General features: G+C 34.9%; 2 protein-coding genes across 4 annotated transcripts in view; one reads left to right on the top strand and one right to left on the bottom strand.

Annotated features, from left to right (window-relative positions):
- Positions 1 to 8,146: 8,146 nt before the first annotated feature.
- On the bottom strand, positions 8,147 to 12,485 carry LOC117329312 (ubiquitin-fold modifier 1). Of its 2 annotated transcripts, XM_033887211.1 has the most exons (5): positions 12,383 to 12,485; positions 12,221 to 12,277; positions 11,494 to 11,551; positions 10,979 to 11,051; positions 8,147 to 10,393 (listed from the first exon to the last, which is right to left on the bottom strand). In XM_033887211.1, coding segments are annotated over exons 1-5 (264 nt in total). In that variant the 5' UTR covers positions 12,385 to 12,485; the 3' UTR covers positions 8,147 to 10,319. The 2 variants fall into 2 exon arrangements, with proteins under 2 accessions (XP_033743102.1, XP_033743101.1); XM_033887210.1 differs by lacking the exon at positions 12,383 to 12,485 and having other exon boundaries at positions 12,221 to 12,300.
- Positions 12,486 to 12,650: 165 nt separating this feature from the next.
- The window catches only part of LOC117329311 (amyloid-beta A4 protein-like), a 30,117-nt gene continuing 25,634 nt past the window's right edge, over positions 12,651 to 17,133 (top strand). The window contains exon 1 of one of the 2 annotated variants that reach the window (XM_033887207.1): positions 12,651 to 12,862. In XM_033887207.1, the coding sequence (XP_033743098.1) occupies positions 12,700 to 12,862 (163 nt within the window). In that variant the 5' untranslated portion in view covers positions 12,651 to 12,699. The remainder of the gene's footprint in view (positions 12,863 to 17,133) is intronic. The other variant, XM_033887209.1, reaches the window with a different exon arrangement.

Below are 17,133 nucleotides of genomic sequence, written 5' to 3'. Positions count from 1 at the left end.
TTTGAGTGCTATTCCTAATTTAAGAAGCATGTATCGCTAGCATGAGTATGTTGGAGTGCTATTCGTGGTAAGAGGAGTATGTATCGCTAACACTTGTACCCTGGTATGTGTGAGTGCTATTCTTGGTTTTAGAAGTATGACGTATTTCAAACCCAGGATATTTGAATACTTTTCTTGGCATAGAACAAGCTTGTATCGTTCACACACAATATTTGAATACTAATCATGGTATAAGGAGTATGTGTCGCGGGTACAAGTGTATCAACATGCTTTATTTACTCCGTGCTTTGCCAGTGGTGGTACCATAGTCAATGAAGATTATCAGATACTTGCTTATTGCTTGTTGAAAACTATTGTCATGTTTTAAAATTCACAGAAACCTCCGACACATTCCTATTATTTATTTCTGTACGTGATTCCATACCCTTAACTGTTTTATTGTGTGTAGTATACATGATGTTTGATAAAAGACAAGTGCTAAGTATTGTATTAAACACGTGATCAGACATGCAATTATTTTATGCAATAAACACTGTACATTTGTCTAAATAATGCTTTCTGTATTCTGACTACTATACAGAGCTGTGGATCTTGTTTTACTGGCTATGGTCCAGAGACACCGTTTTACGACCATTTCTGGTTTAATAGCCCATTACTAATTCTTATGATGTCACTTGTAGGAAATAGAAAAACACTATCCTATAAAACATTTTCGGCCTCGAGTCTAAAACTAGAAAGACAATATTGTAAGGTTACCAAATAGAGGTCATTCAAAGTTATAAATATATACTTGAAAGACGTGAAGGTCATGTCGACAGTGACGTAACAAACATATTTCAGACGACTTGATCATTGATGTTAAAATGTTGCCATTACTGCCAAATTGCTAGAAAACAGATCAATGCCACAATAACGAAATGCTTACAACTGACTGGGAACTACATGTACCAATATAAAGAACTAAGAGTTACACATTTGACAAAGCCGTTCACTTTGTATGTACAAAATCAAGAGGCCCAAGGGCCTTAACGGTCCTCTGACTCTAAATTAAAGACCCTTATACTATTGTAGTATGCATTCTCTGTAACCAGTTTGCCATGGTGGCCATCTTGGCATTAGGATCAACACGAAAAATAACAACACTTCATCAAGACTATCTCAGGATCATTTCTGGTAAGTTAGAACTGAATCTTACTGGTGGAATTTGAGAAGAAGTTTGAAATAAGTGATGTTCAGGAAAATCATGTTGCAAAATGGCCGCCGTGGCTGCCATATCAAAGTTCTTACGATGCCGAAAAAATAACAACACTTTGTTGGCTCTCCTTCCTTAACATCCTCACCAATTTCCAGCTCAATGGCACCAGTGGAACTAGAGAAGAAGTTTAAAATGTGTTTTTCAAGATGGCTGCCATGGCGGTTGGCTCTCCTTCCTTAACATCCTCACCAATTTCCAGCTCAATGGCACCAGTGGAACTAGAGAAGAAGTTTAAAATGTGTTTTTCAAGATGGCTGCCATGGCGGCCATCTTGGATTTCTGACCGACCTGAAAAATAACAACACTTGGTCAGGACCATCTCAAGATCATTTCAGGCAAGTTTCAGCTCAATCCCACAATTGGAATTTGAAAAGATGTTTGAAATGTGAAAAGTTTACGCACGGCGGACGGCGCACGACGGCGCACGACGACGGACGAAGCATGATGAGTATCGGGTCAGATGACCTAAAAAAATCAAAACCAATCTGAACTTTTAAACACAAACACTTATGACTTATAAAGTGCATCATATGAAGACGTGCGTGGTGCTGGTAAATTAAAAAAACAAGAGGATGACCTGTATTGTGAGAATTTTCCATTACTCAGAGAATATTTCTTTTACTTATTTGGATATTTCGTCTTTGTGCCGCTGATAAGTGATCAGCTCTGCGGAGTGTCACGTGCAGATTGACAATCACGTGACACTAGTAGAGAATTGGGTGGTAGGTCCAGCCCCTCGCCTCTGTCAAGTGATGGTTGTCTCTGTTTGATAGCGATGGCTTCTTTGACTTGTCTTTTTATGTGTTGTTCTTCCGATGTCAAGATTTTAGTGTAAGTGGGAATGATGGTTTGACAAGAGTGGCTACAATGTTCATGGATCCCTGAATTGGTTCTTAATTGGTGTGCTTTGTCCCCCCCCCCCCCCCCCCCCCCCCCCCCTTATAATAATATATTGTTTGTAGTAGATGTTCAAAGTCTTGAAAACTTCCCAGATTGAATATTAATTTGTCACGGGACCTGTTAAATTTATTGAATATTAATTTGTCATGGGACCTGTTAAATTTATTGAATATCATTTTTTCAAGGGACCTGTTAATTATTATACATGTATATTTATCTTTTGTGTTTATCGCTAGAGGCTCGAAAAAGTAGAATTAAAATGTATTGACTCGTTTCCTAAAGCTACTATGATGAGGAAACTCGTGAAAAAGCTTCTATTTTGACCATGGATTTGATTAATTGAACAGCACATAAGGAATATAAATTTCTTTAATATGAAGCACCAAATTCTGATCCATAGTTTGAAAGGAAAACAATATAAATATGAATATAAAAGCATTTATCAATGAGAAATTTAGAAACACTTTAGGCGAAACCCGTGATAGAAAGCAGGTGCGTTTTTAATACTGAATTAATTGCTAGAGATGATCGTGATTGTTTGGTGTTCATTTCAAAGAAACACATTTGATACATAAATAAATGCCTGTGACCGACTACAAAAATAAATATCACCGACTTAAATCACAACTGATCAGGTTTATAGTATAACTATCATGTCATTTCTAGTGGTTCCATTCATCAAAGTGTCAACATATGTGATATGGCCGGTCTTAGCTCGCCTGGACGTTCCATCCCTGCCTGGTGTGAGGTAGCACTTCTCAACACACCTGAGCACACCTGCCAGGTAAACTGTGCAGTGCCATTCACGCGAACACCAGGGTCCCAGGTACGGACAGGTACTCCATATTTCCTCTGCAGAGTTTTTACCCGAATCAATTCGGAGATAATTAAACCTGTAATAGTTAAATATGGGCTAGAACACAAACAGACCTGTAGATCCATGCAGAGTAAGACGAGCTCATATGTTCACTAATCGTGCCCTGATTCAGCAGGTACGACCCAAGAGATGTCACAGGTTGTACAACTACGTTCTAGTATTCTCTTGGTTCGGTGTTCTTCATCGCCTTCTTGACTCAACTTTATTTGTTGTCCCGTCTATGCACAGCAGTTCCTCACATTAGTCAACACCTTATAAAACAAACCTCAGACAACAGGAGTATTTGTATCTTATCGTCTAAGAAATAATATTCCTATGGAAATGTTATGAGTTCATGTACATCTAATAATGCATGTACTTCAGGCAATTCGTCATACCAATTAAAGGAAGCAAATCATACGAATGGACAGGTTTGATGGGTTGACACAGAGAAATATATAGTTTCTCCTAAACTCTACCAGAAAAGGGTACATTATTTTATCTTCAACCTTCCGTCTGTTGAAGTAAAACATTTTTATTTAGCATAATCCCCAGTTTTGGCTCGTTTTCGAAATGCCTTTAATATACTGGTAGTCTTTCTATATACATGTACGATATATGTCTTTATATATACTTCATTGTAGACGCCGAAAATATAGAAGGAGTTTCATTTTGACAAATTATCTATTTCCAGGTGAATTATTAAGAGATTTTATTGCGTATATATGTTAAACTCTATCCATGTTTGTGCCAGTCCTTTGATGTCCGTGTTCTTGGTATGATCGTATTAACAGTCTGCCGATTACGTCTGTTTACATTATTTATATCACGTGCCTGTTTCTCCATTGTACCTTCGTTTTAAGTATCGCAATATATCACAACGGTGCCAGTTTTGTAAATGAAAAACGCCCTCTTTTTCTTTCTTCCGTTTTCGGTTTTATTTCCTTTAATTTCAAATAAGTTTCGTGTAAAGAAAACACCATTTTGATCTATTTGATATATGGGATTATTTATAGCTTTGTTAACATTTGATAACGTGTCATCTTTCTCATGGACATTTGGAACTTAAAATCACCAATTCGGAATTGTTTGTAAACCTGTATCTATAAAACCTGTGATTTAGAGAATAATTATAAATTTCACAAAATTCCACAATTTTAAATCATGAGAGAGATTGAATAAATATATTTTTACATAAATGGGTGATCTTTTACTACGCCATCGGCGTTTGATATCGTGGTTATAATAGTTGTAGCATATAACTCAATATCGATTAAGGATGGTAACATACGAAAAGAGAATCAATCAATATGCACGGAGACCAGAAAAAGCACGAGACCAAGTGTTCAGAAAGGGTATGCGTCTTCTTTGAAATATAGTGGTTGACATTTAATCTTTTAAAAGGTTCCTCGGAAATTTCTTATATCAGCCGATTCCATCATTGAACATTTTTCATAAATATGTAAAACACTGGATATATCTGTCTTAATATTTCTAGTTTGAGATCATAATTGGTAAACAAATGCTGACCAAATTGTTGTCCATTGAGTTCCTAAACACACTTACAGAGATATACATGTGTCAATAACATTACTAACTTCCTCAGATTCTGGCCTACCTTCATCATATTGTTGGTTGTTGAAATCGATTGTTACATGATCAATATGATTATTTTGTTTTGTGTCGATACAGAAGAGTTTGCTATGACTATTCATTACACTTTTATACTACATTTATTAATTTAAATCATTACAGCACTTTGAAAATTTCTCAAGCATAAAATACACGTATACCAAATGCAATGAAGATGGCAATTCAAATTGTCATTTATTAATGAGCAACGTCGACCCAGTCTTCATTCCAAGACATCTTACAATACGTACACGATATATCATAAGGTCATCTGACCGTCGGGGCCGCGGACGTAACCTCAGGTGGAGATCCGAGGTTCATAGTACGACACTTCCTACCCGGGGCGGCATGTGTGTCTCGAGAAGCTGAGAAACGGGCCGGTCTGTGCTGTCGTGGTTGTGGCCTTGGGCAAGACACTTTACCAATGCGGATTTCAACAAAACTTTGTTTGAAACATCATTGAGGAGGTCCAATATTTCATAAATAAAGGAGTCTGGCTGAGCATTTAGGCTCGTGATTCTCTTGTTTTATTAATCATTAATTGATTTATTAATTAAGATATACTATATTCTTGTAATGCCCCCAACGAAAAAAATCGTGTTTTTCTCCAAGTTCAGTTATATCATAAAATACCATTCATATTCATATTTTCAGCATGTCACAGATACTTAATTAAACACTCGCTCGCACTGCCAGTGATATTGTTTGTAAACTTTCGAAAACGTGTATAAACTACAAATAATAAAGTGTCACCCTAGGTTAAACCTGGGGTCCCATGGCTATTGTAGATATTTTTATTGGCCAGATTTACGACAGAGATACAGTTACGCCGCCCAACTGTTTGGTTTAAAGTATGATTTGTTATTGCCGAAGAGATTAAGCTATTAAATGTGCACTTAGATATCCAATTTATATGTGTTTATTTTCCGACATTTAATGTTTGTGGAATATCAATTCAAAAAGAAAATGAAGGAAAACAGACGTGAGATTTGATTTATAATGTAGTCATTTGCTCAGACATAATGGTTCCTACTATATTGCTTTCGGTAACAACTCGTTTTATTTCAAATTAAATATATCGAAATGTTTGTGGAAGTAATAAAAATACCAACGTGCCCGTTCACATCTTCATGCTTTGTATTATTAATTTTGTGTAAAAAAGAAAGGCTTTTTGATGTTATTAAGAACTGAAACGCTGATATTGTCCACACGGGCATGTATTGAGAACCTAGTAAATTTTGTCACAAAATAAGTAAGTTTGCTAAATGCCATATCTCGCTTTAAACTTGTATTTATGTAAATAGTGTTTGAAGTTTATAAAAAGAAAAGTATAACGACGCGTAAATAACGGCAAAATATTAGAACTTGAGATCGGAGTAAAACAAGAGCAAATCATTACCGAAATAAACACATTTGTATAGAAAACAATTCAAGAAGTACAATGAGAACAGATTCTTCTGCTTCAACATAATACGCTCTTCAGGTAAGACAGGAATGTCACGCCCTCAAAGAGGGGTCCAAGGAAATGATGTGGAAAACAGAGGATGTATATCAGAGCACCACAATCGTCAATCTCTACATTCATAAGGAAGTAGATTTTTACCCAATGAACTGATAATGGCGGTCATAACACCTATTCACGGTCTTTATCAATCCGCGTATTTGAAAACTCGGGTTAGTCAGTAGACGACATTCACAACAGAAATCGCCATATTGATCTTCATCTTTGAAGGGTTACGTTCTCAAACAATTATTCGCGAATATCGTACGCAACCTTTTAATTGCAAAGAGAATTTACTGCGACATTTAACTTCGTTGTTTGTAGAAGGGATGTTACTATCAAGATAGGGAAGGTTTTCACAAGGGAAATCTAAATCTACACGGTTATCATACAATAATATATTATCCCTATGGGTCAGGTATCGAAAAACGTGGTGTCTCCCTGCTTTAGTGTTCAAGTTTATAATGGTCAATAACATGTATCATTTATATATATCTTATTATTAGGGTCAACATATCAACTGCTATTCTATGTTAACATATAAAATGTATGTATCTGAAAGTGAAATTAACAAGAGGCTCACGGGCCTTAACGGTCATCTGACAAACACTTACAGCAGGGACACACCCCTCAATCAAGCATCATTACCATAAATTTTCTATACGCAGCCAATTATGTTTCGGATCAAATTTGGTTTTTGTCTACCCGGTATGTCGGAAAAAGGAGGAGCAACATCTTAAAAGCAACATTTCAGACAAGTTCCCAATTTTGGCAACGTCCCTCTGTCCCCATCGGTCAGACAAGCCTCATTTATATCAATTGGGATTGCCCTTCCCTGATGATGTTTCATACTAAATACGGTTGTAATCAATTAAGGCATTAATTAAGAAGGAGAAGCATTTTTAAGCAAAATTTTGGCTAAGTTCCCCTTTTGGGGCCTCACCCCTCTGTCCCCAGGGGCCCCACAAGCCTCATTTATATAAATTATGATTGCTGTCCCCTTATGATGTTTCCAACCAAATTTGCTTGTAATCCATTCAGGAGTAGCGTTTTAAAGCAAAATTTTGATTAAGTTCCCCTTTTGAGGCCTCGCCCCTGTGTCCCCAGGGGTCACACTAGCCTCATTCATATAAAATAAGATTGCCCTCCTCTAATGATGTTTCAAACCTAATTCGGATGTAATCCACCCAAGGGTTAAAAAGGAGTAGGATTTTAAAGCAATAAATCACTCAATTTCCCCCTTTGGGGACCACCACTTGGGCCTCTTGGGTCACATCAGCCTCATTTATGTAAAATATAATTGCCCTCCCCCAATGATGTTTCACAACAAATTTGGATGTAATCCACCCAAGGGTTAAGGAGGAGTTTGGTTTTAAAGCAAAATTTCAGTAAAGTTCCCCTTTTTGAGCCCCTGCCCCTCTGGCTCTAGGGTTCGGACCAGCCTCATTTATATAAAATATGGCTGCCCTCCCCAAATGATGTTTCACACCAAATTTTGATGGTACATGTATCTACTATCGGGTTAAAGAGGAGTAGGGTTTTAAAGCAAAATTTCAGCAAAGTTCCCCTTTTTGAGCCCCTGCCCCTAGGGTCGGAACAGCCTCATTTATATAAAATATGACTGCCTTCCCCCTAATGATGTTCCACACCAGATTTGGATGAAATCCACTAAAGGGTTAAAGAGGAGTAGGATTTTAAAGCAAAATTTTGGCAAAGTTCCCCTTTTTGGGCCCTGCTCCTCTGGCCCTAGGGGTCGGACCAGCCTCATTATATAAAATATGATTGCCCTCCCCAAATGAAGTTTCACACCAAATTTGAGAAGAAAGGTCATTTTAATAAAAAAAGGTATATGTCAATATACTGAAAAGTGATAAACACAAGCAGAGCAGTTTAGTTTATCCATGCTCATTGTGAGCTTATGTCAAACATGGTTATACTGTACATATAAACAGTCTTTGTCTCCACAAGTTCAACGTCAACAAACTAATCTCAACATAGAGGGTACATTACCAATTTATTTTATTCAATATAATAAGAAGACAATTTTTTTTAAGAATTGTATTAATATTCCATAATTACATATTAATCATGTTTAAACACTTTAGCCATGATTCAATAACAGATCACTTATATCATTACATACATGTGGCATTTCAATCAGATACATGTACATTGTATTTCGAAAATTTGAAGTACATCACAGGGACTTGACACAAATATCCCAATCCAATGGTTTATATCTAATGATCCTAATAATACATAGTTATATATAAATATGAACTGAAGGGATGGGAATTTATACCAAGTCTCTGTGAGATTTGCTATCATTATAAGTTTACCATACATGCATGGTATTTTCTCCTTTTATTGACATAATGAAATCATTTATATACTAAAAAATTACTGAAGAAAATCTAAAGTACTTAAACAACCAATATGTAAAATTTAGAAAACTATTTGAAATACTGTAGTGCTGCTGACATTGAAAGAATGTTCTTTTTTAATCCAGATTGTTTTTTTGTGATAATGAAAGAATACACCTTAATAGCAACGAGACCATATGCCTTGCATTATCATTAACACAGAACAAACAGTATCAATGAACAATGTTACTGTTTTTTGTTTTTTTTTATTGTTTTAGTCTCGAAGTTTTAGCAAATAAATTTACAACAGAAAAAAGTGTTGAAAAAAGTATCTGATAAAAATGACAGAAATGAGTTGTGTTAAATGTCAGAAAGCATTTTACAAAGTATAAAAATTGATTTGATAATGAATGTAACCTCCTCCCATTCCCAGGTAATCGCATATATGGAGAAGGCATCAAAAGTATAGACTAGAATCAAAGCAACTACAGTGTACAAAATTCAAAAACAATGGTCTCAAATTGCAAATGCTTGAATTGATTGATATCCCTTGGCAGGAACTCTCAAAGATAAGAAATAGCATTACATGATTACATTAACCAAAATACTTCTGAACATATATTAGGCTATTTGGTACCAGTGTATGTTGTCCTCAACATTGAGTTATTTAAGGGGTAGGGGTCAACCTACTGCTTAAACTGTCATACATGTACATCTGAGGATATACAATTTGCAAACTTTATATAATAATGTTAACATTAGCAGTCTTATAATGTCCAAATCACAGGGTCTTGACACAAACTCCTAGCCCACAGATGGCAAATATATACCGTAGATGTAATTAATCACTATATGTTAAGTCTCTGTGGTCAAGAGCTTGACATCAATTTTTTCCAGCTACAGAACTCCATGATGAAATTGATTGAATTCCCTTGCCAAACAAAATAGACACAAATGAAAGGCAAATTGATTTTGTTGGTGTAATATCATTGTGAACATACATACTATGATTGCACTTGTGTGATTTAACAGACATAATCACATGGAAATGGAATAAATTAAAAACAGTTAAAAGGTTTTACAGTTATCTCCCCTGAATAGTAAAATCTATCCCAGCTAGAGTTCTACTATTTTCTTTTGAGAGCATACAAACCTATTTTCACCAATACTTCCAGATATTTTCAATATGATTACAGTTTTTTTTCTCAATATACACATACATTTCTGTTGGTTTAACTTATTAAATCTACATCTTTATCTATACTACCTGACATTTGCCATTTACATCATTTTATATGAGCTCTTCACATAAAATGTCAATATAATGTTAATTTACAACTTCAAGACATCTGCAGTGTCAAACTTCAGGGAATGGTGTGTAGAATACCTGCTCAAACCATACATAAATGTTTATGTACATGTCCACTTTCAGTTGTGCTAGCTTCATTTACAATTTACAATACAAAAACATTAAATATTGACTGTTTGTTCTCATCCCCAAAATTTAAAATATGCATAATTTTAAATTTCAATAAATCATTGAAATATTTGCAAATTCTTTCAAAAGAATAAAAAATAAATCCTTTTGGACGAGAAATCCTGTGACAAATTGTACAGTTCCTTGGAAAACAAGATTTTTTAATTGACTGATCTGTTCTGGCCAAAACCTGGTAGGTTTGAAGAGATGAAAAGAGTATAAGACGCCAGATAACTGTCTAGATCTATCCTCCATCATCATGTTTATCTTCACTTGTTTACTCTGGGGATATCCAATTGTCAAATTCTAATAAATCTAAAGTTAAGGAGATGATTTCATTTTTCTATAGATCCAACTCTGTCTCTGGGTATAAGTCTCAATTCTGATCCATGCTTCAAAAACACATTTCCTGAAAAAAAGGAATGCACATTAGAAATCAACTTTCACACATTCTTTTATTAATTTCTTTATATAAGTAAAATATGAAAACTTCACTTGATTTATCAAAGCTGATGACAGTTGAATGAATGGTGAATGAGATTGTTTCTAATGATAAAACCGAAAAATATGTCCTTACATTGGCATTCTTTTGTAAAAGATAATTTCAATATTAATAATGTGTAATGTACAACAAACTAATTTTACATGGAAGATGAAGCCATCAAAAGAGGTCATGTTATGAATTCTGAAGCACTTTTAAGGGAACACAAGTTGTTTTTGAATCATGGAGGACGAAGCATTCTAAGAAGATATCAACTCTGTTATTGATATAATAATGTTGTATAGTTTTATAACAGGTCCTGGTATCAACAGCATTAAATATAAAAGCTATGATGGGATATTTACCACTTGTATATATTTTACCAATAATGTAAATTTGATGCTTTGTCATCACACTATTTCTTAGAAGGTATTATTAATAATGAGTCAACAGCTGTTAAAGAACATCCTTAAATAACCAGGATGTTAATGGGACATTAAACAGAAGCCTTACCAGCACTCTGTGCTGGGTTGATCCCGATTCCATCATTTGTTATAATAGCACTAGTGGCTGCTGGTACCTTGAACTGAAAAATATTAACAGATTATTAAATATTGTCATACAAAACTGAATAAAAATATAAGTTATAAAAAAAAATATCATCATACAACAGTACAGGGAAATACATGTTTATCCATTACCTTATTTGACCTAATAAGCAAACTAGCCAGTTTATTAAAATCATGAACAGGGTAAATCTCGAAAAAGGATGGTGCATATGTATAATAACTTCTAAATCATTTCTTGATTATAATATGAAATTTAATTTGTCTGCATCAAAATCTTTTACAGAGAGTAGAGTATGATAAAATATGCTCTGGCTCCACATTAGAACATCGTTCATCAAAATGTGTTATTTCTAGTGGTGGGACCAGAAGAAATCCTGAACTAATGTATTACAGTTGCTGATTTGGAGGGAGGACTGTGGGGTTGGGGGGTGGGGGTCACCTATCTGATGATTATAATACCTCCTCTGCAGCAAACTTGAGTACTGCAGTGAAAGGCGTTCCTTCTGGTACACTTAGGCTGCAACACAAATTGTAAAACTAATTTAAACATTCTTGTGGTTTATATTTTTCACATATCAAATTTAATTATGAATATGATTCAACTTAATTAACTTATGTTTATATGGTAACCAAACCAAAGTTTTCTGGTCCAACACCTGCTTTTATATGACATTTGAATATGTATGTCTGATATATCGGAAAATCTACAGTAGCATGATGACCATCATCATGTCAGGCGCAGAGGCAGAGGGAACTTGACCAAGTACAACCGTGCACATATTTCACTCTAATTGAATTTATCAACAAGCAAGTTCGACATAAATATATAGCTTTCCCGTCCATATTAGAATGAAGAATCTAGCCACGATATGTTGATATTCACGTTTATAAAAGCAATGAATTCGAATAGTCACTAAGAATGTACTAGTACTGCAGCTGTACTGTGTGTGTATTCTGTGTAAATGATAGACGATCGAGATATTGTATATAAGAAAGCACGGTGGATTGAACCATCACTTTAACCACACTGGTACAGGGACATTACAAATAGCCAGAGTTACCTATATATACTGACATTTCTGGCTATTTTTTTTAAATATGAGACTAGATATGTCCCTGTGCTGGAACTGTTGAATGACCTAAATCACCATATGGAGTCAGCATATTCTGTTTGACAGTAACTTACACTTTATACGGCAGTTTTGGATCCGAGGTCAGAATTATCTTGAATGTAACTTTAGACCTGAAATATTTAGAAAAACACATACGTATATAATGTCATCATACAAATATGTTAACAGCAACGAAGGGGAAAAAATCAAAAACCAATATTGTTTAGCATGCTTACATCTTGAACTACACCGGCTTTCCTGACACGCAATACCGGAAGTGGAATTCCCTAAAATGACGTAAAAATCAACATGTGAAAAGGAAAGGCGGTGATGGATTTTAGTTTCTCATTGAATATTCAACTAGAATGTTTCTCTAACGTTGAATTGTAGACACCTAATCAATTTCAAGTCGCATTTTATTGACACCCGATAAACAAATGATACTGTGGCGCCACCTATCGGGAACACCACGTTATGATTCTATATTTAATGCCCGGATCATGTGACAGGTGCTAGTTGGATTTTCTATACCGCGAAGAGCAGACGGTCCGAAATGGCAAAATACCGAGTGTTAGCGATTGTGTGTTATTTGTTAATATCTGTGATTTATGCATCAGACAATCTAAGTAATAACAAATTACCAACTTTCACAGGGACTGCAGAAGAAACTAGACAAGCAGACGAGGAAGAAGGACTCCAACAGAGTGAACTCAAAGGTACAAGTCTATTTATTTCACACGGGGAGGTGTGTCACACGTTGTAAAGCTGCTCATTCAAAGTCTATCAGTGTGTAGCTTTCAAGAGTTTTAAAATTTGTTTATAACATGTTTAGAAAACATAAGTTAATGGCTTGGAGAATATTATACACATATGTCTTAATTTAAACTAGTCGAATCAGAAAGTTTTATTTATAATCTAAATTAAACGTGAAAAGGTTGTGCAGTATTAAATTGAATTGGTTTATACGAAATGTTTAATGCTGAGCTTGCAAGGAAATACAGGATAACGAAAAAAATGTTTTGGCATTTTGCAGTCATAGCTTTTAATAATAATCAAGATGTAGATTTTAAAGAGTAAAAAAATATACAGGCTACGTTGTCATGTAATTGTAGTATGATGGACGAATACATGTACAATATTAATCAATAAATAATTAATCAATGTTCTTAAAACTTAGATAGACCTTGTTTATAGAGTTTGCATTTGTAACACTTGTTATGAAATATATGGATCAGTTATATATGTGTACAAGGGTGAGAAGCCACCTCTGATCCCCAGAAATGTCACCCGTCGGTACTATCTGCCTGTGCTGATAACTATCGGAAACACCATCGGAGTCTATCGGATAGTATCGGCTCTTTTCGTTTCATTTGATTACATATTGATCTGTTCAAGTGTTTTTCTATTACATATCATAATATTGTCTGAAGTATACTTTATCTTAAAATGAAAGTTCGATCTCCGTACACCGGCTGTGGTTTGAAGGGGAAATCAACAATAACAATAGTGTGTAGTATGTTAATGAAAGGGGGAAATAGTAAGAAACACTTTACAGTTACCAGGACTTGTTCAACCATTATCAGTGCGGATAATGACGGGAGTCCTAACATAACAATAATATCAATATATCTGGCGGGGTCTTGCTTTTAAAATCCACACATCAACACACATTAGTTTCTCCTTGCTTTCCATGTTTTTCTTGCTCTTTTAGATAACTGGAACTATTCAATTGTGAAGCGGTGGTAACTTCGCTCAAAATGTTTCAATTAGATATATATCTTAATGCGGCGTGATTACTTAAGTTCTTATAGTCCATGTGGTATATTGCCTTAGTTTGGTTCGATTTTAACAACATATACATAATACGTTTATATCATTCTCTGTTTTCACGTCATTTTTTCACGTTCATTTTTTCTGATACGATCTACCCTGTAAGTTTCCGCTGAATATTACCGTATATTCGGCCTGTTAAACAAAAAATGCTCCTGTAGACCAAGACATATAAAAAAACAGCTGCTCCAAAAATGGTTTTAGTAATTAACATATCAGCAGATAAAAATAAATAAATAAATGAATAAAAAATATCAATACTTCGTTGATTGTAAGAAAAACAGCTAATTAACCACAGGGAAGTTGGTAAGATAATAAGAGAAATCTTTATTGCGTTAGAATTACTATGGGTATTGCTGAATGATTTTTAATGTATAGGCCTGTTAAGGTAAACTAATTACCACGCATTGCATACCCCTTTCATTCGTTCAGTCACAATGACCTGAGAATTCGCGACCCTACCAAAAAATGTCCATCAGCAGAGTTCCTTGAGACCCTACCCAATATTACCTACAAGAAACAGTAATTATATAAGGTCGTGTCTATCACTAGCTATATAGATATTCACCGGGTGAACATAACACCTATTGACGAGGTGTGCTCGCCACCGATCCATCTGGCCAGGTAACGAATATGCTACACTTTCTGTATGATATACGAGATTTTTACTGCCTTTTATAAATGAAACCATATTGTCAAATAAATCTGTTAATATATCGTGTGTAATGTTCTCTTTAACTTGTGTGGAATTTTATTTAAGCTTTAACCTAAAAGGAAACATCATAAGAGGTGGATAATCATCCGTTTAAATGTGTATATATTTACACGAAGTTACATGTATCACCTATGGAGTAAGGTTAATGAAAGACGGAGAGTCACATAATATTGTCATGGCTGTTCCCCATATTTGTTTCATGTGCGATTGATATAGAACGATAAATTCAAAGACATCGACGAAAAAACAAAATCTAAAAGATTGTCCAATTCGGAAGTGTAACGACCTGATGGATGGTTCTGATAGAAGTACATGGTAGGTGTTTGTTTAGGGGGAAACCCACTTCAGTATCAAAAGGCCGTCAAAGCAGAATTATCACTATAATCCCTACACACATCTGTACACCGAAGGTGAAAACAGTTATCCGGAAGTATTACTGCTATTACTGTTCGCGTACCACCACAACGTAACATACACCATTCAACTACACCCCCATCAAACACACATGGACTTTCCTACGGACAAACATGACAAATTAACCCCAGAGTCTGGCCCCTAGATCACTTAAATTATTGGTGACAATATATCACAAGCAAGCAATGTCCAAGTGAATACGAGCCAATATTTAAACTGACAATTATCAGTATAAAGCATCAATTCATTAAGTCATCCAATGTATTTTGTTCAATGTTATGCATCTTTGTACGTCTACTTGACGTCAAATTATATATTTTTTAAATCATAAATGAGCAACGAAGACAAATTAATCGAAATTAAACCCAGTTCAACGCATTCATGATTTAACACTTAACTATAATGAAAGTCGGAACACCATTCGTAAACAGTTTCCAGGTTGGATTTAAACTGATCGAAAACCTCGATTTAGTAGTTCATTGAATAAGTAGCATTAGAGGGAAGTTTGGTATGTTACTAATGAAAAAAAAACAAAAAAAAACAACAACAAAACAAACAAACAGACAAACAACAATAGTGAGTTGACAGTTGTCATTGTTTAATAATGATCATTTACACCCTTGGTATCTATAATCGTCTACTTTATATTGCTAAAAGAACTGACCCATCTTCAATTTCAAGGTGTGGAATATACATTGGCCTCTTTCATAGGATATCCGCCGTTGTCCTGATATAAAGACATTTTCATCAGTCGAACAAGTTAGCAGGTCATCACCTAATCTCTTATCAATCTAATCTCGTGTTGGGTAGTATAGGTGTATAAGAAAACTGAATTTCGTTATTTGTATTAACAGTGACATGTTGTAGAGATCATTTGCGGACTGCCGAGTAATTTGTGAACGTTAAAATTTCGCACATTAATTATATGTATCATAAAACACGTACTTTATTGTGAAACAATTTAGGCTATACTCTGTTCTAGATTACGTTTAATGCATTCTGTTCGTTAATTGCAGTGAAAAAACTCTGAGACGTTTAGTCTGTTCGTTATAGTAAAACAATCAAGATACTTGTGTATTCGATACACCCCCTGAACATATTAACAATCAATTGAGTAGAGTATGTTATAGTGACCGATCTATGAGATATATATTATGCTCGTAGAGTATGTTATAATGACTATTCAAGAAGATATTCTGCTCGTAGAGTATAATATAGTGACCAATGTAGGAGATATTATACTCGTAAAGTATGTTATATTAACCAATCTAGGAGATATTGTACTCGTAGAGTATAAAAGTATTTGTTATAGTGACAAATCTAGGATATTTTGTGATCGTAGATTATTTGTTGTATGGACAAATCTTGGAGATATTTTGCTCGTAACGTATATGTTAAAGTGACCAATCTACGATATATTGTTCTCGTAACGTATATGCTAAAGTGACCAATCTACGACATATTGTGCTCGTAAAGTTTGTGTTAAAGTGACCAATCTGGAGGTATTGTGCTCGTAACGTATATGTTATAGTGACCAATCTAGGATATATTGTGCTCGTAACGTATATGTTAAAGTGACCAATCTAGGATATATTGTGCTCGTAACGTATATGTTAAAGTGACCAATCTGGAGATATTGTGCTCGTAGAGTATATGTTAAAGTGACCAATCTGGAGATATTGTGCTCGTAGAGTATATGTTAAAGTGACCAATCTGGAGATATTGTGCTCGTAACGTATATGTTAAAGTGACCAATCTGGAGATATTGTGCTCTTAAAGTATGTGTAAACATGACCAATCTGGAGATATTGTGCTCGTAGAGTATATGTTAAAGTGACCAATATAGGAAGTAAAACAATCTAGAGATATCCTGTCGCAGCTGCATGTTCGTATCGAGAGTTTTATCTCCTACTGATGTTAACGGACGATAGTGACTCCGCTTGTTACAGATACTGTGTTTAGGGTCAGATATTAGGCCAGTTATATAATGTACTAATTCGGATCAAAAGACATCTCAAATTGATAGGC

Source organism: Pecten maximus, chromosome 6, assembly GCF_902652985.1.
Source record: "Pecten maximus chromosome 6, xPecMax1.1, whole genome shotgun sequence".
Classification (NCBI taxonomy): Eukaryota; Metazoa; Mollusca; class Bivalvia; order Pectinida; family Pectinidae; genus Pecten; species Pecten maximus.
The sequence above is the reverse complement of the archived record's forward strand: the minus strand, read 5'-3'. Positions and strand labels throughout refer to the sequence as shown.